The 22,680-nt window shown below is 39.7% G+C and overlaps 2 protein-coding genes across 2 annotated transcripts; both read left to right on the top strand.

The window, feature by feature from the left end:
- The first annotated feature begins 2,745 nt into the window (after positions 1 to 2,745).
- Positions 2,746 to 4,937, top strand: LOC129729495 (myogenesis-regulating glycosidase-like). Its single transcript, XM_055688103.1, has 2 exons — positions 2,746 to 4,566; positions 4,633 to 4,937. Exons 1-2 carry the CDS (start codon positions 2,838 to 2,840, stop codon positions 4,818 to 4,820), a joined length of 1,917 nt encoding a protein of 638 aa, XP_055544078.1. The 5' UTR covers positions 2,746 to 2,837; the 3' UTR covers positions 4,821 to 4,937.
- Positions 4,938 to 5,760: 823 nt separating this feature from the next.
- LOC129732326 (uncharacterized) lies at positions 5,761 to 22,121 on the top strand. The gene is made up of 2 exons (XM_055693131.1): positions 5,761 to 6,429; positions 21,602 to 22,121. Exons 1-2 carry the CDS (start codon positions 6,171 to 6,173, stop codon positions 21,844 to 21,846), a joined length of 504 nt encoding a protein of 167 aa, XP_055549106.1. The 5' UTR covers positions 5,761 to 6,170; the 3' UTR covers positions 21,847 to 22,121.
- The last annotated feature ends 559 nt before the right edge of the window (positions 22,122 to 22,680 follow it).

Raw genomic sequence — 22,680 nt, 5'->3', positions numbered from 1 at the left:
AGAAACGACTGGTATGACGGGGAGTGCGAGGCAGCGGTGAATGAGAAGAACCGGACCTGGGCGATATACCTGGGCAGGTCAACTTCGATGGACACCTGAATGGCGAAACAGCAAACAGAAGCGGAGCAGGAACTGACCTAGGAGCACTAGCAGCGGATGACCGAGTACCAGCTCCCGATATCCACGAAGTTCTTTGTGAGATCGGGAAGCTGAAAAACAATAAAGCCGCAGGCAAAGACGGACTGCCGAGCGAGCTCTTGAAACATGGAAGAGAGGCGCTGGCTAGAGCGCTGCACTGGGTCATTTCCAGGATTTGGGAGGAGGAAAGACTGCCAGACGAGTGGATGGAGGGAGTTATCTGTCCCATCTACAAGAAGGGCGACAAGCTGGAGTGCCGCAACTACCGCGGCATCTCGCTTATCAATGCCGCCTACAAAATACTCTCACAGATCCTGTTCCGTCGTCTATCACCTTTAACCAGGAGGTTCGTGGGTCAGTACCAAGCGGGTTTCATGGGAGCCCGTGCCACCACGGACCAGATCTTCTCAATCCGACAGATCTTACAGAAATGTCGCGAGAACAACGTGCCCACACATCACATCTTCATTGACTTCACGGCGGCCTATGATACAGTCGATCGAGAACAGCTATGGCAGATCATGCACGACAACGGATTTCCGGATAAACTGACTCGATTGATCAGAGCTACCATGGCGCAAGTGATGTGCTACGTGCGTGTTTCGGGGATACTCTCGAGTCCCTTTGAATCGCGCAGAGGGTTGAGACAAGGTGGACTTTCCTGTTTGCTGTTTAACATCGCCCTTGAGGGTGTAATCCGGAGGGCGGGTATCGACACGAGGGGCACAATTTTCACAAGGTCTGTTCAGCTTCTGGGCTCGCGGATGACTTCGACATCATATCACGTAACTTTGCGACGGCGGAGGAAACTTACGCCCGACTGAAAGCCGAAGCTGGACGGATCGGATTGCGGATAAATGCGTCGAAAACAAAATACATGCGAGCGAGAGGCTCCAAGGAGAACAACATCAGCCTCCCAACTCAAGTCTCTGTGGACGGTGATGAGCTTGAGGTGGTCGATGAGTTCGTGTATTTGGGGTCACTGGTGACCGCCGACAATAACACCAGCAAAGAGATCCAGAGACGCATCCAGGCAGGAAATCGTGCCTTCTTTTCACTCCGGAAGACACTTCGATCGAATCGAGTGCGACGACGCACGAAGTTGACGCTGTACAAAACCCTGATAAGACCGGTAGTCCTCTACGGGATCGAGACGACAACGCTTCTCGCGGAGGACCTTAACGCTCTTGGAGTTTTTGAACGGAAGGTGCTACGGACTATCTACGGTGGAGTACAGACGGACGACGGAGAATGGCGACGGCGCATGAACCACGAACTGCACGCGCTGCTTGGAGAGAATCCCATTGCACACCTGGCGAAAGTTAATAGGTTGCGGTGGGCCGGTCATGTCGTAAGGATGCCGGACGGCAACCCTGTGAAATCACTTCTCTTCAGCAACCCTGCCGGCACCAGAAATAGAGGGGCGCAGCGTGCACGATGGCTCGACCAGATCGAAGGAGCCTTGCGGGTGATGAGACGCCTGGGGAACTGGCGAAACACAGCCCAAAACCGAGCAACATGGCGACAAATTCTTGATACAGCACGAGCCACCACGGCTCTCGTCTGATTGGTAAGGTAAGGTAAGTTCATAGTATTCTTATATGAACAATTCCCCAAACATTAAGTCCAATCTGATGCATACTTAAAGGGGGACCATACTCTAGAAGGTAGAAAAATCATGAATTTTGGCTGAAATGGCTGTCCAGAGTAAAGTGAAGGGTTTGGCTATTTTGGCTATTGGTTAAGGTATATTTGAAGATGTATTTTCCATGTCGTGAATGTAAATATAGTGAGTATTACACTGTTGGCAGCTGGGAACGTGGATGCTCTCTCTAAATCAGTACCTAACTGGTGGTAAGTTTTTCTCAGCCTCTAGTTGACCGATCGGGCTGAAATTTTTTTTCAGTATATAGAAACATATTATCTATCTTGTTACGTAGCTGTTTTTGAAAATTCCAAAAATTGCCAAATTGGCGGCCATTTTAGTAAAAAAATTGTTTTTTTTTCATGAAAAATCACTATTTAAAAAATCATAAAACATTGAAAAACTCAGATATCAAAAAACGGCTACGTAACAAGTTAGATAATCCATTTTTACATGTTAAAAAAAATTCAGCAAAATCGGTTCAGTAGATGCTGAGAAAAATTTACCACCAGTTGAAAAAACATGGTTTCGAGAAAAACACTCCCAATAGCGTAATACTCACTATATTTGCGCCCACGGTACACAAGATACATCTTCGAATATACCTTAATCCATAGCCGAAATGCCCGAACACCTCACCTTTCTCTAAACACCCGAAAAAAATATCACGAAAATTCATTATTTTTCAACTTTCCAGAGTAGGGTCTCCCCTTAAGATGGAATGATCCGTATAACGATATGTTTCAAGTGTCGAATTCTAACATCAATCATATTATGATTAATTTGTAGCCCTGGTTGGAATTGCAGTAATGTTTATCATTACATAACATGAATAAAAATCAACATTTGATGATCCACTTGTGGCAGATTTACACAATGATATGTGCAGCCAGCTACTCGAGCCTTCAAATGTTGACAGATTGTAATCATCGCATTCTAAGATGCTATAAAAGCGCATTTCAGCACCTACAAAAATCAGTTGCTGGACGAAACTACTATAGTGAGACATTGGTGATGGTGCAAGTGCTGAAGTTGACCGTAGAAAAAAATAACAATGCCTAATACTAAGGTTGTTATTGGTCTGCTCCTGCTCGTAGCAGGAGCGCAGGCTACACACTACACACTAGAGTTTAACGCGGACGGTGTTAAGGCTACGGTTCATACCGACACTCGGGAGCTTACGGTGGAACGCAAAGGTGTGGTTGTTCAAAGGATTCTATTAGGTCGAGATATAAGTCCCGTAGGGAACTATGAGGAAATAGCAAATGGGTTCAGGTTGACGAACGAAGATGGTGAAGCGACCGATTTTAGCAAAACGATGGACACGAATGATTTTTCGCTGCTCACAGTAGCCAGAGCTACCAGATCCCGTTCCCAGGTTATCGATTGTGTTCGGATGATTGGATCGAATTGGTATGGTGGTCCCCAACAAAAGTACCAGTATTGGCCGATCCAGAAACTACGCTTTGACGAGTATTCCTTCCTTACTAAGGAGGCCGATAATTGTGCGGTAGCTGATCGCTATTGGTTGAATTCGCTTGGATCCTTCATCTACGTAGAGGATGAAGCACCACTTTTCATTGATCAAAATTATGGTGAACCTGGGTATATGTGTTTGGAAGTGAAGAAATCGTTACCGTATGATATTTACGATTCTACGTACTCTTTTATTTATCAAGTGGGCGTAGCCAGTGACTCGAAGAAGGTGCATATGGAGGCAGTGAAGCAAATTTTGGGCAAACCATCCGGTCATCCCGCGGAAGCTATGGTGAAATACCCCATCTGGTCAACATGGGCAAGATACAAGAGAGATATCGATCAAACGGTGGTCCTACAGTTTGCGGACGAAATCATCCGAAATGGATGGCCAAACAGCCAATACGAACTGGACGATGATTGGGAGGTTTGCTACGGTTCGCTCACTTTTAACACCAAGAAATTCCCAAACATTCGACAAACAATCACCGATATAAGGGCGAAAGGTTTTCCCAGGATAACTTTGTGGATTCATCCTTTCATCAACAAAGGATGTGAACCATGGTACTCCGAAGCCAAGCGCAATGGATATCTGGTTGCGAACCACAGCGGCAGTACAGATACGCAATGGTGGAATAGTGTACAAAATCAAGCTTCGTATGTAGATTTTTCCAAACCAGAAGTAGCCGCATGGTTTTCTGCCAGGTTACAAGCAATTCTGGATGAAAGCGGCATTGATAGCTTCAAGTTTGATGCTGGAGAAACTAGTTGGACTCCTCCGGACCCCGTCTTGAATGGGCCACGTTCTAAACATCCCAGTGTGATAGTAGATACCTACGTAAGAACTGTTGCTAAATTTGGTGATCTGGTGGAGGTTCGTTCAGCTCACCGTACCCAGGATCTGCCCATCTTCGTTCGTATGATTGATAAAGACTCCGAGTGGAACTGGAATAATGGACTGCCGACGCTAGTTACCACGTTACTTCAGATGAACATGGTTGGCTACCCGTTAGTTCTACCGGATATGGTTGGTGGCAATGGGTATAACGACCATCCACCGAATAAGGAAATGTTCATACGTTGGTTGCAGGCGAATGTGTTTATGCCAAGCATTCAATTTTCTTACGTTCCGTGGAATTATGATGCAGAGACAATCCAAATTTCGAAGAAGATGACCGATCTGCACGAAAAATATACCCCGCAGATCATGGAGCGCTTCAAGCTTGCTGTTTCCGATGGTTACCCCGTAAATCCTCCGATTTGGTGGATTTCCCCTGACGACACGATAGCGCAAAAGATCTATGATCGTATGTATTCTGCGTCCTATTGAACTGATCAAATCAAATGACGAGCATATTTTGTACTTCTCGCAGAGTTTCTTCTTGGTGACGACATCATAGCGGCGCCAGTTCTTCAGGAAAATGTACGCTCCCGGGATATTTACCTTCCACAGGGAACATGGACCGATGGAAACAGTGGTACGGTTTACACCGGACCACGGTGGATTCGCAACTACAACGTTCCACTGAGTATGCTGCCGTACTTTGTGCGGAAAAACTAACTAAATACACGTAGGTGGCAGCCTCGAGTATTAAGCATACACGGTTCAAGTGTAGAAAGATAGCGTGTGTAATCAATCAAATAGGCAACGTAATAAAAACTTCCGGTAGGAAATGAAGCTATTCTCACGAGAAAAATAAATAATGATGTTTACTTGTTTAAGGAAAGCAGAAGGCGTATCTTTACTGTTGCTTAAAACCATTTTCTGTTTCATTATTTGCTGACTAATACTATTTTTAGTAGGAATAGTGTCGCGTATGCGTATTTGTTAAAGTTATGATAAACTGAAGAAGGGGCTCGCACAGAGATTGTTTTTAGAACTTCTTGTATACACTTATTATTCAAGTTATAATTTTATTTTGTAATTATCCTAGTTGAAAGATGATACGCGTGTTATTAGTGATAGACAAAACTTCACTTATTTGCGAACTATCGTTAATTTCTAAACTGATAAACGAGACCTATTAGCGATGCCAGGAATGTGGCCTTTGAAACGCTGTTCGCTAAAATTGAAAAGAAGCGTCAACGGTGGTTGACTAAAAATGACAAATTTTATGATGCACCAGGTTAAAACTGGGTTAAAATCAAGCGAATCAAGAAGGGTTTCGATAACTTCAGGTCAAAATTAGGTGGGCTGTTGGAATAATTGCTATGAATCTTATCAAAAATTTGACGGCAACAATCCCACATTTAACCAGCCTACTATAGCATCCATACACGCAGTCGATCGCGGCACGTGCGGTATTAGATAATCGCGCATTCTGCTTCTCTCGCAAAATTACACTGTTTCTAATGCTCTTTATCGAGCGCTCTCTCTCTCTCTCTCCCCAAAGTACCATCTTCAAATGGTATGAATCACAGAGCGGCATTATTAACACATGCTTGCTATAGCTAACTACTGCTACTCGAAGCTGGTACTAAAAAGATACATACACAACACATTCTCGAACGCGGGGTGAACCGCGTGGTCGACATTCGGTAGGTTACCAGCACCTGCACTTAGCGGTCTCTAATATTCTCGCGAATAACTCACGCTCATGTTAGATGTGTACTCGACTCGCCAAATAGCTAATACACACGGTTTGGGGAGGTTATACCTTCTGTGGTACTCTTTGACATTGTTGTGGATGGGATCCAATCATTATCGGGAGCTGATGGAGCGATTGAACAAAAGGCGTATCTTATAACCTGTTATTTCATACGGAAGTTCCTCTGTTATAATTCGTTGTCATTGTTTTTCGCGGTGCAGTGCAGCTGAAGATTACCGGATGTGACTAGAATTCACGATAGAATCAGTGTAAATATGGTAATTGAAAACAGAAGATGTCAAACGATAGATCGTGAATAGGTGATGCGGGTGTGGTGGGCGGTCGCACTTGAATCGGTAGCACCAGCACTAGTCGATCGGGGCAGCAAGATGGTGATCAGTGCAACGAACAAAATGTTTTTGCTGACATTTGTGCTGTTTATTCTGTGCGTGGTGCTGTTTATCGTTTTAGTATCTCTGCGCAGGAACGAGAAAACCCTGCAGTGGGACAATTTTATACGACGCGGTCAGGCCCGAAGAACCGATAACGGCGACACGAATCACTGGTACTACGTGATAAGGGGTAGGTCGCAGTTAGTTTTTTTTGCCGATAGATTTTGAACGATAAGTTGGTGGTCATTGCCGTTGAGGGTTCAGCGGTTTATTCCAGAAAATAATACAACCAGAGATAAGATAATGATTCTTCATCTAACCGCAGCAGTGTTCGTAACATCGGTGAAAACAAAAAGCACTCATTGAATGTTGATGGTAATCAAACTAATCCTGGAAAAATTCCACTCTATACGTTACCAACAACATCCAGAATGGAATTTTTAACAGATAAGTTTGATTGCGGCGTGATCAGTGTCTGCTGAGTGACGATCAGAGAACAAAGATGACATGACGCTCACTTGCCGTTGCGATATTTTATCGAGACGGGGTTTTGGTTATCTTGTTGATGGTGTTTGTTATATCGTGTTCAATTAATATTTGAACACTAAGCACATGAATGTCTGTAATTATCATTCGATAGATACAGATGCTTCCATCGATTTTCTTGTTATAAATTTCTACTGCAAGATTTAGCTAAAGTTGTTATTGCAAGCAATCGGTAGTTACATCGGAAACCTGGTAGATCACCAATACACCAATCTTATGTCGATTTCAAATTTGATGCGTGAATAAGCCAATTAGCTGGTGAACCACACAATACGGACATTAAATGAGTTTCAATTTGCAGAAATCGAGTTCACAGCATTTTGTGGGCATCAACATCCATATCGTTATTTGAAATTTATAAATTTGAATCAAAACTGGGTTGTATTTCCTTTTAACCCTGGAGAGATAATCCTTTTTTACGTTAAACTGATGCATGTATTTTAAATCATCTAAAATGCAAGTTTTTGTTTGAAATTTAATAATGAGTCATCGTTACGGTGTTGACACATCGATACACAACAAATACTAGCATTCAGTTTTTCTAGAACGAGAACAGATTCCCACTATTTCAAAAAGGAAAGGACAATGTCACTAAAAGCGAGGAATCAAATTGACGCAGTTAAAAAAGTAGCGAGGAATTTAATTTGCAGAAAGTCAAGTAAATTAATCCTGATCATTATTTTTTCGTGAAAATTTCCAACACGTCGCGCTTCGCCGACAATTTCAGCTAGGAAACGATTACAGTCTCACGTGTCGAGAAATATTATATCATACCGGTGTTAAAATTGTTGTCTAGTGAGTAATGCTGTCTACAATCAGAGATTTATTTTGATTTAAAGTGAAACTGGAAATGGTACCAAAATGGCACTGGCTTCGAAGATGCTAATGATTGTTTAGATTTCTCTTCGTTTGCCAAAGATCGCCTTAGTACCAGTTACTTACCAAAATAAACAATCAACCATGAATGCAAAATCAATTCTGATTTCATACGCTAGAGGTTCTACTTCTGATTTCACTCGTTGAAAAAAGCACAGATTCATGAAATTGTCGAACTCGATTTTTATACGTAGAACTACGCCTTACTTTTGTAGGCAGGCACAAAATCAAGCAAGGAGCAAAATGGCGGAATGAAAGATTTCAGAAGCTTATAAATTTGTTACCACTGAACCAATTATTAATTGTTTTGAAATATTGTTTTATAGTAAAGTGGTAAAATCTCATAGTCTATTTAGTTATAATTCAATCAATTGCGTGCCCGCAATGATGCAATTCAAGCACAGACGTCGTACGACGATGAAATGATTTATAAGCGAACTCTCAGTGGGGGAAAAGCCTCGTAAACTTTCCTTTGAAAAATAAAACGGAACATTTCTTTGCCGTTTTCTATCCGCAATATTTTGGCACGTAGTAACAATAACTACTTCAAATAAATGAATTAGTGGCGCTAAGAAGCACCATTAGTGTTGTTGCAATAGTGACACCCGGCAAGTCTGTTAATTTTCTGGTCATTGCGAAAAGCCATTTGGATATAAAGGGGGATGATTCTCATGTTCTTGTTATTTCTTGGACTATATTTCTTTTAACTTAATTATCAAACGATTTTCCAGAGCTGTTTAGTTGCATCAATCTGTCAATTTAATTTGTTTTACACATCCCTTATACAAACCAACTCGATAAACAAGGTATTATCGCATTCAGTAGTAAATATTTTTTTGAAGAAATTTTAGCACCTCTTTTCAATTGCTTGGAACTGCACATTTAATAATTTGCAAGGTAGTAATATTCAGCATTGCTTCAAAAACGAGTTTAGGGCCCTGGGAAGGGCCGATTGTAATTGTACTTGGCAAAAGGAATGAAACAACTTACGTGAAGCTACTGTATTTTTAACAGCTTTAGTTTAGCTTTAGATTCGGACTCAGCATGTTAAGCAAGCTTTCCTGGCAATATAAAACGTACGGAATCCTAAGCTTGGCTGCTTGTCTTCGGTGCCATCTTAACGATATGCTTGTCAATGGTAGACAGTTGACGATAAAATAATGTTCTTTCGTGCGCAACGCTTGTCTGTATACCTACAAACATTGTTCAGCGCAGTCCGTCCTCTTTTTAGAATTCTCTCATTTTATCACCTACGCCGCCTACATTGTGGCGTAAGTCCTCTTCGTAGGTATTCACGCCAATCATCAATTATTATTATTCATTTGTCATTCCGTCAAAATAACATGACCTGATTCTCAACGTTTCTCCAATTCACTAGATTATTGGCAGGGTAATTGTCTGGCATTCTTGCAACATGCTCTACCCAGCGTATTCATCCAGCTTTAGCCACCTTACGAATACTGAGTTCGCCGTAGAGTTGCATGAGCTCATGGTTCATTCTCCGCCTCCCTGTCCTGTTATCCTGCACGCCGCCGAAGATCATCCTTAGCACTCGTAGTTCGAAAACTCCTAGTACTCGCAGGTCCTCTTCGAACATTGTTTCATGCCCGTAGAGAGCAACCGGTCTTATGAGCGTTTTGTACAGGTTACATTCGTACGGGGCCTCAGTCTGTTCGACCGCAATTGCTTGTTGAGCTCATAGTAGGCACGACTTCCGCTGATAATATGCCTCCGGATCTCACGGCTGGTATCATTGTCCTAAGTTACCAGTGAGCCAAGATAGACAAACTCGTGGACTACCTCGAACTCATCACCGTCGATCATGATGCTACTGCCTAGGCGTCGGTCGGCTTCGGTTCCGTCGGCTAGCATATATTTGATTTTAGACGTATTTACGTCTGGTGTATTGTTCGCTATTGCCGCAGTTGTTCTGCCGACAATGTCCATGTCATCAGCAAAGCATACGAATTGACTGGATTTGTTGAAAATTGTACCCCGCGTGTTGAAGTCCGCTCGATTCATTACACCCCGTAGCGCAATGTTCAATAACAAGCAGGAGACTTCATTATCCTGTCGAAGCCCCCTGCGGGATTCAAATGGACCCGACAATCCATCCGAAATCCGCACACAGCACTGCGTCCCATCCACCGTAGTCTCTATCAGTCTAATCAGCTTCCCCGGAAAACCGTTTAAGTCCATGACCTTCCATATAGCTTTTCTCAGTCGATAGTGTCATACGAGGCTTTGAAGTCGATGAGTAGGTGGTGCATGAGGGATCTGTATCCACAGCATTTCTGGAGGATCTGCCGTATGGTAAAGATTTGGTACGTCGTAGACCATTTTTCCACTTCTCCGGTAGCTGTTCTGTATTCGAAATTCTTGCAATCAGTTGGTGCAAACAGGTGGCCAGCTTTTCTCGCGCATCGTTACAAGCTCCACTCAGTGGCTTATTTATTGTTTTTCACGTTTCTACGTTTGTCGCACCTACGGAGTCGTTTTCTCCGTCGCCATTGTCCTCTGCCTGAGCGCCATTCAGGAGTTTGTCTAAGTGCTGCCTCCACCTTTCGGTCACTTCACGATCGTCCGTCAGAAACTACCATCTTTATCCCGGCACACTCCGGCTCGAAGCCTCTGCTGGATGCGTTGAGTTTCTGGTAGAACATTCGCGTTTCTTGAGAATGATGCAGCTGTTTCAGTTCTGAATACTTCTCCTCCTCCAGACGGCGTTTTTTCTCCCGGAAGATTTGGGTTCGCAGCATCTTCTTTTATCTGTGTCTTTCTACATTCTGACGAATGGTACTGGGAATACATCAGCCTATACACCAGAGAGACGCCAATACACTCACCGTTGAGGCAACTGTCAACATCAAAAAGGGCGAGCTGTATAATTTTGCATTGCCGTTATCCGTTTTGATGTTGACAGTTGCCTTAACGGTGAGTGTCTCTGCGTCTCTCTGATGTATAGGCTCCCTAGTTTTGATATTGACAGTTGCCTTAACGGTGAGTGTCTTGACGTCTCTCTGGTATATATAGCGAACCTATACATTAGAGAAATGACAAAACACTCACCGTTAAGGCAACTGTCAACATCAAAACGGATAACGGCAATGCAAAATGATACAACTCGCGCGTTTTGATGTTGACAGTTGCCTTAACGGTGAGTGTCTCGGCGTCTCTCTGGTGTATAGGCTTACTAGGTATATAGGCTGACTACTGGGCATTTACGCCGCTCGCGCAGCGTTCTCCCCATCCATCACCCTTCTATAATCGTCGTTGTTTCGTTCGTCCCACATTGATGGCTGTTTTGCAGGTGTCCCAACATTCGTTCAGCTTCCTCTTCGAGCGAGCACGTAGTTTTCGGCGAGGTCAGGCTGCTTCAGTCGCTTACCGGGTCGGGCGTCGGTACCGAATGTTGTTAATAACGGAGAGTTTTGGGCGCATCTTAACTATAACCAAGTGAGGGTCCTATAGGATCTGAGTGGAAATGTGGGGTCCGGTTATACCACTAAATAATCGCCGCTAGACTTGCAACCTGCAATATAGCATTTCTTATGTAAAATTGGTCAATAAATCGATTGGTGATGTTTTATTTTGTGCAGGGCACGAGAAATGGTCTACTTCACCCCTTTTAACCTTTTAGCGTTCTCGTTTAACTCTTCGTTTAACTCTTTTTTTGCGTATTTTTGAAAATATAGACCTTCTCCCGTGCCCTGCACAGAATAAAATCATCACCAATCGATTTATTGACCAATTTTACACAAGAAATGCTATGTTTCAGGTTACCAGCCCAGCAGCTTCTGATTAGTGGGAATTTGGGTTAATTTTTTCCAGTGTGCAATGGTTGTTATTATACTGTTCTTTTTGCTATCACATTTGATTAGAAAGCTGATACAACAAAGTAACAAAGTTTGGTATAGTTTGGATACTGGTAGAATCATTTTTGTTACAATTTCTGTTATTTTAACACCTCCGAGATAACCAGAAATCGTATAAAAATGGCAATACAAAATCGTATAAACATCCAGTTTCAATCGAAATTGTATAAAGTTCATGTTATAACCAGTTCAAGTTATCTTTCATCATATATGGGTCGTACAGTCCGTGATATATGACTGCATATTGTTCCTCGTATAAATGCACACAAAAAATCAGGTTTTATCGCAGTAGAGTTGTCTACTATGCTAAACTTAATTGCAGTGCAAAATTGTAGGATTTTTAATTTATGTGATCCACGTTGATATTCATATTCCTTGAAAACTCCTATAACAGTTGTAAGATGATTGCATAATAAATTTCATACAATTTACTTTTTCGTGACAGTTGAAATCGTCTATTATGAAACACGAAACCGTTAAACAGTACCAGAATGATACCATTTTTATGTCAAATTTAATTTAATTTAAAATGTCTTTTTCAGCAACTCTGGTTTTTAAAATCTAGTTCCCAAAAGATTTAAAGAATTGGGTATAAATCATGAACGCAGTTTTGACTAAAAGAAAAATCACCCAAAAAAATGGCACATACAGTCGGATTTTACATAAACATGGGAAAGATTTTTAATGTTTGTTGATTGCAATTGCTTCTAACAGTTAAAAAGAAGGTCAATGCAGATCGCATTTTATTATTTCTTTGTATATAAGGCAATATTGAGTTACATATTGACATCAGAGTTTATAAATAGGTTTGGGTCAACATTGAAGACAATAAGTGACATTATATACGATTTACAGGTTCATACGATTTGAGGCGTTCAACAGTACTAGATAAAATTGGTTGACATGCAGCATCGTAAAATGACTCTGAGGATAGGGAATGAGAGCAGTGATCGGAACGTTGGGGGTTCGAGGCTGAACACAGCCTTTTTTTTGTTCTCGCTTATTTTCCGTCGGTCTAGTTCCGCCACTGTTGTGGCCAATCACCGACGCCCAGGGAGGCGACTCCACACCCAGGACCCTAAATCACGACCCGTTATTAACGGACCGGCGCCAACGGCTTTACTTCCTCATGCGAACACAGCCTTGTAAAATATAATAAAGAAAAATGCCGCATCCAACCTCAATAATTAATACATACTAAAGAATGTACACTAAGTTAATGGTACGCGTACTTCTCATTAAAAAAAATATAAATGAAATTGTTGCTACTCAATTTTATGTTTTTTTATTATTTGTAAAATTTAGGTTGTATATAATGCAAAATTTTTTCGCAGTACATGTTACTAAGGCTGTGCGAGATTTCGAATGATTTCGTATAATTTCGCAAAACTCGAAATTTCCCGAAATTTCGCGAAATTTCGGTTTCGCGAAATTACCGAAAAGTTTCGTTGAATTTCGCTAAACTCCGCCTAAAATTTCGCGAAATTAAACTTCCAATTTCGACGATTACGAAATTTCGCGAAATTTCGGACCAAATTTCCGATGCACATTATTTTCTGGTTTGTGCTCGTTGCGACTATAAATTTAATTGAATAAATCTCAACAGATATTTGGTTTACTACACCCAACGCAAACGGGGAACATTTTATTACTTTAGGGCAATTTTTTATTACTAATTGTGTCTTATGACTGCGCATTATACACAATTAGTAACAACTGAAAAGTAACAAAAATTATGACGGCCACACGCTTGTATGTGTTTCTGCAGGAGAACATACAGCCAAGCACCGCACTGCATGTGTTAGCAAGACTTCACTCGCTACATTTGTATTGATGCAAAGATCTGGTTTATTTTTGTCCCTTTCATCCATTCATAATCAGAATCTAAACCGTCAACCTCAATTGTCTAATTAGAAACACTTTCGTTTCGTCCCCCAGTGTTTACTTGAAATGGAAATATGTAATACTGTCTGACCAGAGTTGCCGAAGTTGCGAATATTGTTCTGGATGGGCACAAGTTTTGTATTTTCAAACAGGTCCAAATAAGTTTCCATGAACCAACGATTATGTGCTGTAGGTAGCTTGCAAGAAAGCGAATGTTTTTGTTTTTCTCTAACGCAGTTTACAGATCGTGATGTCATTTTAAGGCGCATTTCAAGTCTTTAAAATCATCAACGTTTGCTCACTCTATGACGGGGAAAATGCTGCTTGGCAGCTCTTGTCATATTTTTTCGCTACTCCGTATGCATACAACGAGCGAACTAATACACGCACACCGGATGAATTGGAGATAGAAGAAACTTGAAAGGCCTCTGCCAGGCTGAACGCCAACACGATCGATGGGGCGAGATTTCTGCCGAAGGTTAATGAACAGTTTTACTTACGGCTGTTTATTTACCGACGGCAAGAATCTCGCCCGATCGCTCGCGTTGGCATTCAGCCTGGCAGAGGCCTAACATGTGCAACATATGCGACGGTGTGTGATTTTTTTTTACTTGAAAGGGAGCATTTTGCGATAGAAAAAAATTTGCATGTGGTTGAAACGACCATTATTAGATAGTCGTTCTCCCGTAACACGTGCTAAATATATGACAGTATGTGTTGTTACTTGACTAGGGAAGAATTTTATTGCCTTTTAAGTAATAGGTTTGTTACCCAAAAGGTAATTTTGCGCTATTGCTTCTAAAGTAGTAAGGAATAGTTTTGCGTGTAATAAAAGTCAGACATAGAAGACTTTTTTTTTGGATTCAACATTCTTTATTTTTCTTACGGTATTTTCATTATACATTTGTTTTTTTTTTGAACATTGTGAGAGATTCAATTTTATCAACTCTGTAGACATAGAAGACGAAAAGACCACGTGGTCTTTTTTCTGACTTATGATTTTTTATTGCCACCAAGACTAAAGCTTTCGCATTTTTTTTTTGATTAATAAATTTACTTGGCACGACTTGATAATTCATAGGTGTCACGGAAAGTTTGCGATTTGTCAGCAATTAGCTGTGATCAAATTTTTGAAACATATTTCAAATTTACCCGAACGAAGAAAATATTTGTTCGGTTTTAAACAGGCTTTGCCTTATATGGCATTTACTTCCACAGAATAATAATTCTATTTTGCAATGCGTGGGGATTTGTGACATTTTTCCTAAAAGTATATTTCAATACTCAATGACCGGTAAAAAAATCAACGCCTTGGTCTTGGAAACAATATATAAGACCTGGATGCTCGTGAACAGATAGTAGAAAGAAAGATGTTTATATTTTGTTCAACATCCAAAAAAATTGTAAAATTTATCGTAGATGATCAAACTGTTTAAATAAATTTTATTTATTTTTATACTGAACAACAAATTGTATTGAAAATCATTCTGAATATACTCAACAGAATAGCGTATTTTAATTACTTTCAGGTAATGAAATCATTATAGGGTATCGAACGTCTTCGTCAGTGGTTTTCTTCGGCAGTTTTTCTTCAGCAATCTTATGCAAAATGGGGCCGAAGAAAACCACTGACGAAGACGTTCGATACCCTATTTGTTAAAGATAATGAAATATTATTAAAAATTAAACAACCGTTATCTATTTGTTATTTTTGTTTTTGAGAAAATGATATTACCGAAAATTCTATTTACAATTTGCGCAATGACTAATAATCTGTTTTCGTTAACATTTTTTTTGATAAATTTTACATACTTTATTATACATATATTTGCAGAATAAGATCATAAATCAATTCTTTTATGAAAATCAAAATGAGTAACATTTTGCTCTTCAAAGTTTCTGATTGTTTTTAATTAGATGTGGCGTTTTCTTTTACTTTATTTATCTTTATTTGTTCTGGAAAATTCAGGATAACGGGCCTATCCACAATTAGTATTAAAATACAATAAAAATAAAAACAACGAGATTTGAAGAATATTTAATTATTCAGTTACGGTAATGAAATAGTGCATTTTTGAAAGGCCCGTTCGTCATACATTTTAGGCAAAAAATTATTAATTCAAGCCCAAGGCAAAATCATTGTTAGTGTAGAATCAGCTAACATACAACCAAAGTTTCACTCGCATCGAGTTTGTCACACAAATATTGTCGTCTTCACTTAATCAATTATTTAATTTTTATCGGTATTGCGAACAGGAACAGTCTGATTAGAATTGCTTTTTCAAAATTTTACCTCACATGTATGTTCAGAGTATTTTTCGTTAGGGCACTTGGCAAATAAAAAGACCACCTGGTTAAAGTTGGAGGGGAACTGGAGGGAGGGGGCTTACCAAACGACCACGGGGGGGGGTTAGTAGGATTGAAAGGGATCAAAATATGACCACGTAGTTTAGGAATGGCCCCAAATGCATTTTATTATTTTTGGTATCGCTGAAACTCACAGGGCATATTTTTTTAGGACAACATTTTTTTCTGCAACTTTACCAGAGACACTAGTTATGCCAGACAAACAAATCGATTTAGCTGAAAAAATATTTTTAATCTCCAATAGAGCACTCTTATACAATTAAAATATTTTTACAACCGAAACAGTTTGTTTGATTGGCATAGTGTCTCTGGCAAAGTTGTAGAGAAAAATATTGTCCTTCCAAAAATAAACACGCTGTGAAAAAAAATTTTTTTTGAACATATATAACTTTTTTTCTTTAATCTTCATCGTTCCGGTATTTTTCTTGTAATTTTTATACAAAAAAAAAGTGCGCACAAATATTGACAACTTCAAAGTTTACAGAATAGTTAACTTGAAGTTTATTTTCCTCGAATAGATGAAGATGTCACTTGGTCTAATCTGACTAAACGGTGTTAAAAAAAATTCAATAACACTGGTCGACAAAAGCGAAAAAAAGTTTCCCTAAAGCTCAAAATGGTTGCCCTTAAAAGGTGTTACAGCTTTTTAACCATTCCGGTGAATTTTGCTGCTTTTAGAGAATACAGAAATGCATCAAAAGGCGCCGAGTAATTGCTTATCGGATTCGTCGCTTCTACGTTTGCTTAGGGAAAAACTAAGTCAAGTCATTAAAAAAGTTATCTTTGCTAGGGACACCAAAACTCACAGGAATGGTTGAAAACCTACCTACCATCTCTCATGTTTTCCAGTTTGAGCTCTCGGACAAAACTTGGCTTTTGAATAATGAAAGTGCTATTAAGAAGGATTACTATTTTAAACATAGTTTCATTCAAACCAAAAGAATCAGTTCAGAAGTTTATTAAATTATTATTTACAAAGATATTTCAAGTGTGAACTTTAAATCATTTGTATCTATCGCGCTTTTATTACCTGCAATATAATTAATATAAATGGATAGGTATATCCTTCAAGATAATAGTTTTCCATTTTTGATATTCTTGTCATTGTCGGTTTTTCGATATCTGATACCTACGTTACTCTTCGTCAACCAGGTAAGCACCTTGTGATTCAAATCATTGTAATGCTATGTTTCAAAAACATTTTTTAGATTTTTCGAAATTTCGCGAAATTTCGCGAAATTTGGAGACCAATTTCGTTTCGTCTCGAGAACTCGAAATCCACCTTGATTTCGTTTCGACTAATTTGGCGAAACCGAAATTAAGGGTTAATTTCGTTTCGTTTCGTTTCGACACCAGAAAAGCCAGTTTCGCACACCCTTACATGTTACACACTGCTGTGTTTAATTTCGTAGAGCATCGTAATAGAATCAAAATACGGGTGAAACGAAATTGTATGTAGGGGGAATAGGGGCATAATGAGCACCCTGACTTGGTTGCTGATTTAAGCGTGGAAAACGACAAAAATTTTAGGCTGTCTTCAGTGCAAAACTTGAATTACCTATCTATAATTGAAGGTACACTATTCACAAATTGAAAAGTTTATCGTATAATGGTGAAAAACAAAAATTAGATTTATGCATCAAAAACTAGCAATCAGTCGATATGTGGGGCACAATGAGCACCCCACTGGGGCATATTGAGCACCCACGGGGTATAATAGGGAACCTGTATATTAGAGAAATGACAAGACACTCACCGTTAAGGCAACTGTCAACATCAAAACGGATAACGGCAATGCGAAATTATACAGATCGCCCGTTTTGATGTTGACAGTTGCCTTAACGGTGAGTGTCTTGTCATTTCTCTAATATACAGATTCCCTAGGGTATAATGAGCACCCTTATAGAACATATCTTGAAACTGTGTAAAAGTACAACTAATGGGTCTAACTTTTGTCGCGAGATGCCGTGATACTTGGCGGTTTGTTACGTAAATGTCCCGTCGCGTCTTATGGTGGCCAATTCTGCCTGCAGTCCCTTTTTCTGACCAATCCGGTCTCAAAGATTTTCTAATATATGTTCGCACCATCACTGTAAACAAACTCTGACTATGGAAACAGACAAACTCACAAGTCTACTGAGATGAATTTCAGGTAAGTTTATGTGACAAGGTGTGCCCATTTCACCCCACCTAAAGGTGACCATTTCGCCCCTATCGAATTAGTTTAAGTTAACATGAGATTTTAACACTAATTATAATTTAAAATCAAAACTTCAATGATGGTGAAATTTGGGGTACGACCCATACGTCATATTGATGTGTCTACATACTTGATTGAGCCATTTAAACGACCGTAGAAGCTTATTTTGTAGTGCGCAATAATGATATTTTTTCCAATATCCGGGAACCAACTTTTTTTGCAATATATTTCCATATTTCAAACAGACAAATCACTTTTGTTTTACATAAAGAGATACTGTAGTAACAACGGAAGAGTTCAACATACCATTTTGTATTGAAAAATGCGTAGTTTCGCGTAAAACAGGGGTGCCCATTTCGCCACGTGTGCTCATTATGCCCCTAATCCCCCTATACATGAATTATGGCAATAGAAAATTGTACTAAGTAGCAAACAGAGTTGTTCATACCTCAGATTTTATGCAAACGGTAACTGTTATAGAATTGTAAAAAATGGAATACAAAGTTGTATATCTTTAACTGCGCGAACCAGTTTGGTACGTATATTGCCTCCACTTTGGTACTTATAAGCTCATATAGAACGTTCTATACAACTTTATTAGGTTGTACAAGGGTTCTTATATCTCAACAACAACTGAAATATACTGACCAAATTGTTGGCTGGGCTAATCAAGTTGAAAACACAACCTGAAATGTTTTCCTCGTAACAAACTAACAGCTTCTGTTACATTTTTGTTTTGTCTTTCTGATCGGGACTCGCCGAGGAAATCGACTTGAGCATCTTATTCAGCCGCTGCCTGCAGCTCCGAAGCAAGTGGACTGGACTGCCACTTCCTGACATGTGCCGCACGATGTCCATTTTCGAAGCGGCGGGGTACCGTTCTTTTAACGCGCACACTTTTGAACGAAGTAGCTCCACTGTTTTGTCCATCACGGTTAGAGTTCACTGATAGAGGTGTCAATTTTTTCTACTGATGGGTTACTATGATCCCCAGCTGGTCTCGAGGTACGATGCTGGCCTAACAAGCTAGTCGTGGTAGGTTCGAGTCCTGACTCGGAAGAGGCTGTTAGTGTCAGTAGGAATGTAGCACCAAGGCTTTGTTTTGCTTTGGGTTACTATGATTGATGCTGCATGGGTAGTTTCATCAGTGCATGAAAAATCGGCGATTTTTGTGCGTTTTCAACGCAAACGTTCATTCGATTATTTGCCAGCTTTGTAAAAAATAAAACCAATCGTCCTTTTAAGAACAACTACATATTTTCAATCGAAGTAGTTTGCCGTTCGATGCATAGTTGTCCCAGTTTTAAAAGAGTTTCCTACAAACATAGGGCAACTATGCGTGAAACGGTAGTAAAGTACTCGTGAGTTTACTGTCAATAAAAAATTAACGATTCTTAAATTACCAATATATAATAAAGTCAATTGATAACAGAGTAAACACCGAGAATACCGAGAATTATTATTGATTACATAAGGAATGTAGCGAATATTAGCCATCAAGATATGTAGGCCACCTGCTCACTAACGCGTGAACGCGCGCCGCTGTAGTCACCTGTAAGTAGTATCTTGATTCGTCAAGAGTCATCCAAGTTGGATGAAATCGAAATTTTCATTGCTTCCAAAATGTCGCGAATTAAAAAGGAGTTTAATGTGAAACGGTATTGAATCCACAAACAGTCGACTTCGAGCCACCACTTCGAATTTACAGAAGCACAAGACTCGGAAATAGATAATGCGTTCCCTGTGAAAACGCTATTTTACGTTTGCTTCACTGCAGCGTTCTCACAAGTGACGCATTGAATGCTACAGAAGCTTGTGCTTCTGAAAATTCCAAATGGTAGATTAAAGTCGGCCATTTGTGGATTCAATACTGTTTGTCCTTAAGCTCCGTCTCTTGGACACTCAGATGCAAAAGAAGGGCATTTCAAAGAACGAAATGGCAAAATGTTTCGACATTCGAGAAACACTATACGTTCGATGATTTGCCAAAAACCAGGACCATCTGAAACTAACCAGGACCGGAAGGTAATCAACCTCATCAACCGGAACCGATCGATGCTTATATAGTATTTGGCGAAACAAGCTGGGAAATACCTCGGAATGGTACAGCGGATCAAGAAGCAGATCAACCTGAAGAAGAAGTAATGGGGTCCTAAAGTATTAAACGGTTTTCTGATTTTTATATATCAGCTGGTAAAGTGCAATATTCTGAGCAAAACGTGATTTTTAAAAAATGTTTATCGTTTTCCTTCGATTTTTAAATGAAGGATAAAAAACTGCTCGTAATGCCTTAAATGACAGTTCTCTCATATACCGTACATGAGCGAAACGTCATCTTAGACCTTTCGAGCAGTTTTTTTATTCTTCATTTGAAAATCGGAGGAGAACGATGAAAAATTTTTAAAAATCACGTTTTGTTCAGAAACGCGGCTTTTTCAAATGATATATAAAAACTGGTATAGCTTTAGGACCCAATTACCAAAACAAACGGCTGGACAAAAATCATTAGCCAAAAGAGCCCGGAAGCTGTATCATCGGATTGTGCAGAAGTCAGATGCGTGCATGATGAAAGAGGATTTCAGTACTCTTCCGGGACCACAATCCTACACTGCAGCTGTTGGCGAGGAAGTGAGTGACCACGAAAAGTCGATTGAGGTGGAAAAATGGGCCAGAAAGTGCTTGTGTGGCAGGCAATCTGGTCCTGCGGATTGAAGTCGGAGAGTTTCTTCACTAAAGGAACAATGAAAGGTTATTTCCTCTATATTCATAAGAAGCACAGCACTCCACCACTGTTCTGGCCGAATTTGGCGTCGACCCACTGCAGTAAATCTACTTTAAAATGGTTCGAAACAACAATAGCGATTTCGTTGAGAAAGACATTAACCAACTCAACTGCCCGCAACTTCGCCTAATAGAATGCTATTGAGTTCTCGTCAAAAGGATTTTCACGAAGGATGGTAAGGCCAACAATTCCATCAAACATTTTTACAAAACCTGATGATGAACCAAGTCGAAAGTCCGAGCAAATTACCAATAATTGTTTTTACTTTTTTTTTTCTTTAGAAACTGTGAGAATAAGCTTTTTAAATCACTTCCAAGCTGCTTTTTGTTTGGATGATCAACAAAATAACTTCAGTGATAAAAAATGTGTTTATAACTAATTTTCGATACACTCCCTATTTAAATTTCAAACAGTTCGTGTTTTACGTAAGATTGCTTTGCGAATATTCAAATGGATGAATAAATAAATAAATACGGCTCATAATTTTCAGAGCTTTTCATAAACAAGAAACAACCTATACAATCTAAGTATAACACAAGGTGCACTTTTATTTGCCTTTTCTGTGTTTTCCCTCAGCCTCTTGGACAGCATCTTTATTGACTATGATGTACGCTCTTTTTGGTCATGCGATAGTTGTTGAAGTTTGGTGATACTGGCTTGAAGACATGGTACGCTTCATATCCGCCAACGCTCACGCGATAGTGTTTCATGGATCTTCTAGTTCGTTTTCCAATCGTTTTCTTACCAGAGCATGTTTATATAGTACATAACTATTCAACTGAAAATGACTGTTCAACTCATCAAAAAATAACTCTTTTTTTCTTAATTTTAGATCTCGACAAAATCCAAACCCTGGCAGATATCCGCAATATTGAACGATCGTCCCGCTTGGAGGTTACCCATACCGGATTCGTAGTGCACGGAATAGACTATGAAATCGCATTCGATCGTGTGTCGTCAGTTGATGGAATACTCGATCCGGCAAAAAGAGACGAAGACGATTACATCCTTACACTAGTCAAACAAAAAATTTACCCTTGGGATGTGAAACCCAAACCCGGTACTGTAAAGGGTTGATGTCTAGGAGTGAATCTTCCAGAGCCAGCGAATTAAATGTTGCAGTTACTAAGGTGTTCTTTATCCGATCAAACAAAAGAGTAGTACTTGACTGTATACGCTTTTATAGGTTACGCTTAACTTAGTGTGTATTGTGAACAATTATCGGCCTAGAAGGTAGCCGAACAAATGATTTTATTGTGTACAAAATGTGATACAACCGCATACCTTATTAGACTTACTAAATCGACAATATCTGTATTGTGAAAATAATAAACCCTTTTTAACGACCAAGAATGAACTAAACCGTCCGTGAAACTTTGTATTTTCAAGGAACCGAAACCATCAAAATCACTGTCGTTTCAGCCGTTGGTTGGCATGCATTTTGCCTGCATTAGTTGCAGTTGAAAGTACATTTATTATCTACGTAATGGGAGCTGTATAAACAGCGAAAATATACCCAACAGGTGAATAACCAGCTGGTTTTCTATGGATGGGATTCATTCACAGCGAGAGTGCTAAAAATATTCTACGCTCGAACAGAAACAGTAGAATCACTATGCATAGATATTAGTGGAGCACTAGATTTTTATTGTGAGTTTCGCTAGGTTTACGTTTCAGTTGCTATTTGTATGTACAAGGAAATACTGTGGATGGGAGAATCACTAGAATCTTAGTGTATCTAGCTTCTACTACGGACTAAAATAAACCACGCATAATGCACCATGCATACAGTAAGAAGTAATCCAATCTATTTTAAAATTTTTAGCACTTGCTGACATTGGACATCTATCATACAACATATATAGAGATAAAGTAGGTACAAGTTGAAAGTGATTGACACACGCTATTTCC

This window comes from Wyeomyia smithii, chromosome 3 (assembly GCF_029784165.1).
Source record: "Wyeomyia smithii strain HCP4-BCI-WySm-NY-G18 chromosome 3, ASM2978416v1, whole genome shotgun sequence".
Classification (NCBI taxonomy): Eukaryota; Metazoa; Arthropoda; class Insecta; order Diptera; family Culicidae; genus Wyeomyia; species Wyeomyia smithii.
This window is presented reverse-complemented; position numbering and strand designations above follow the sequence as displayed.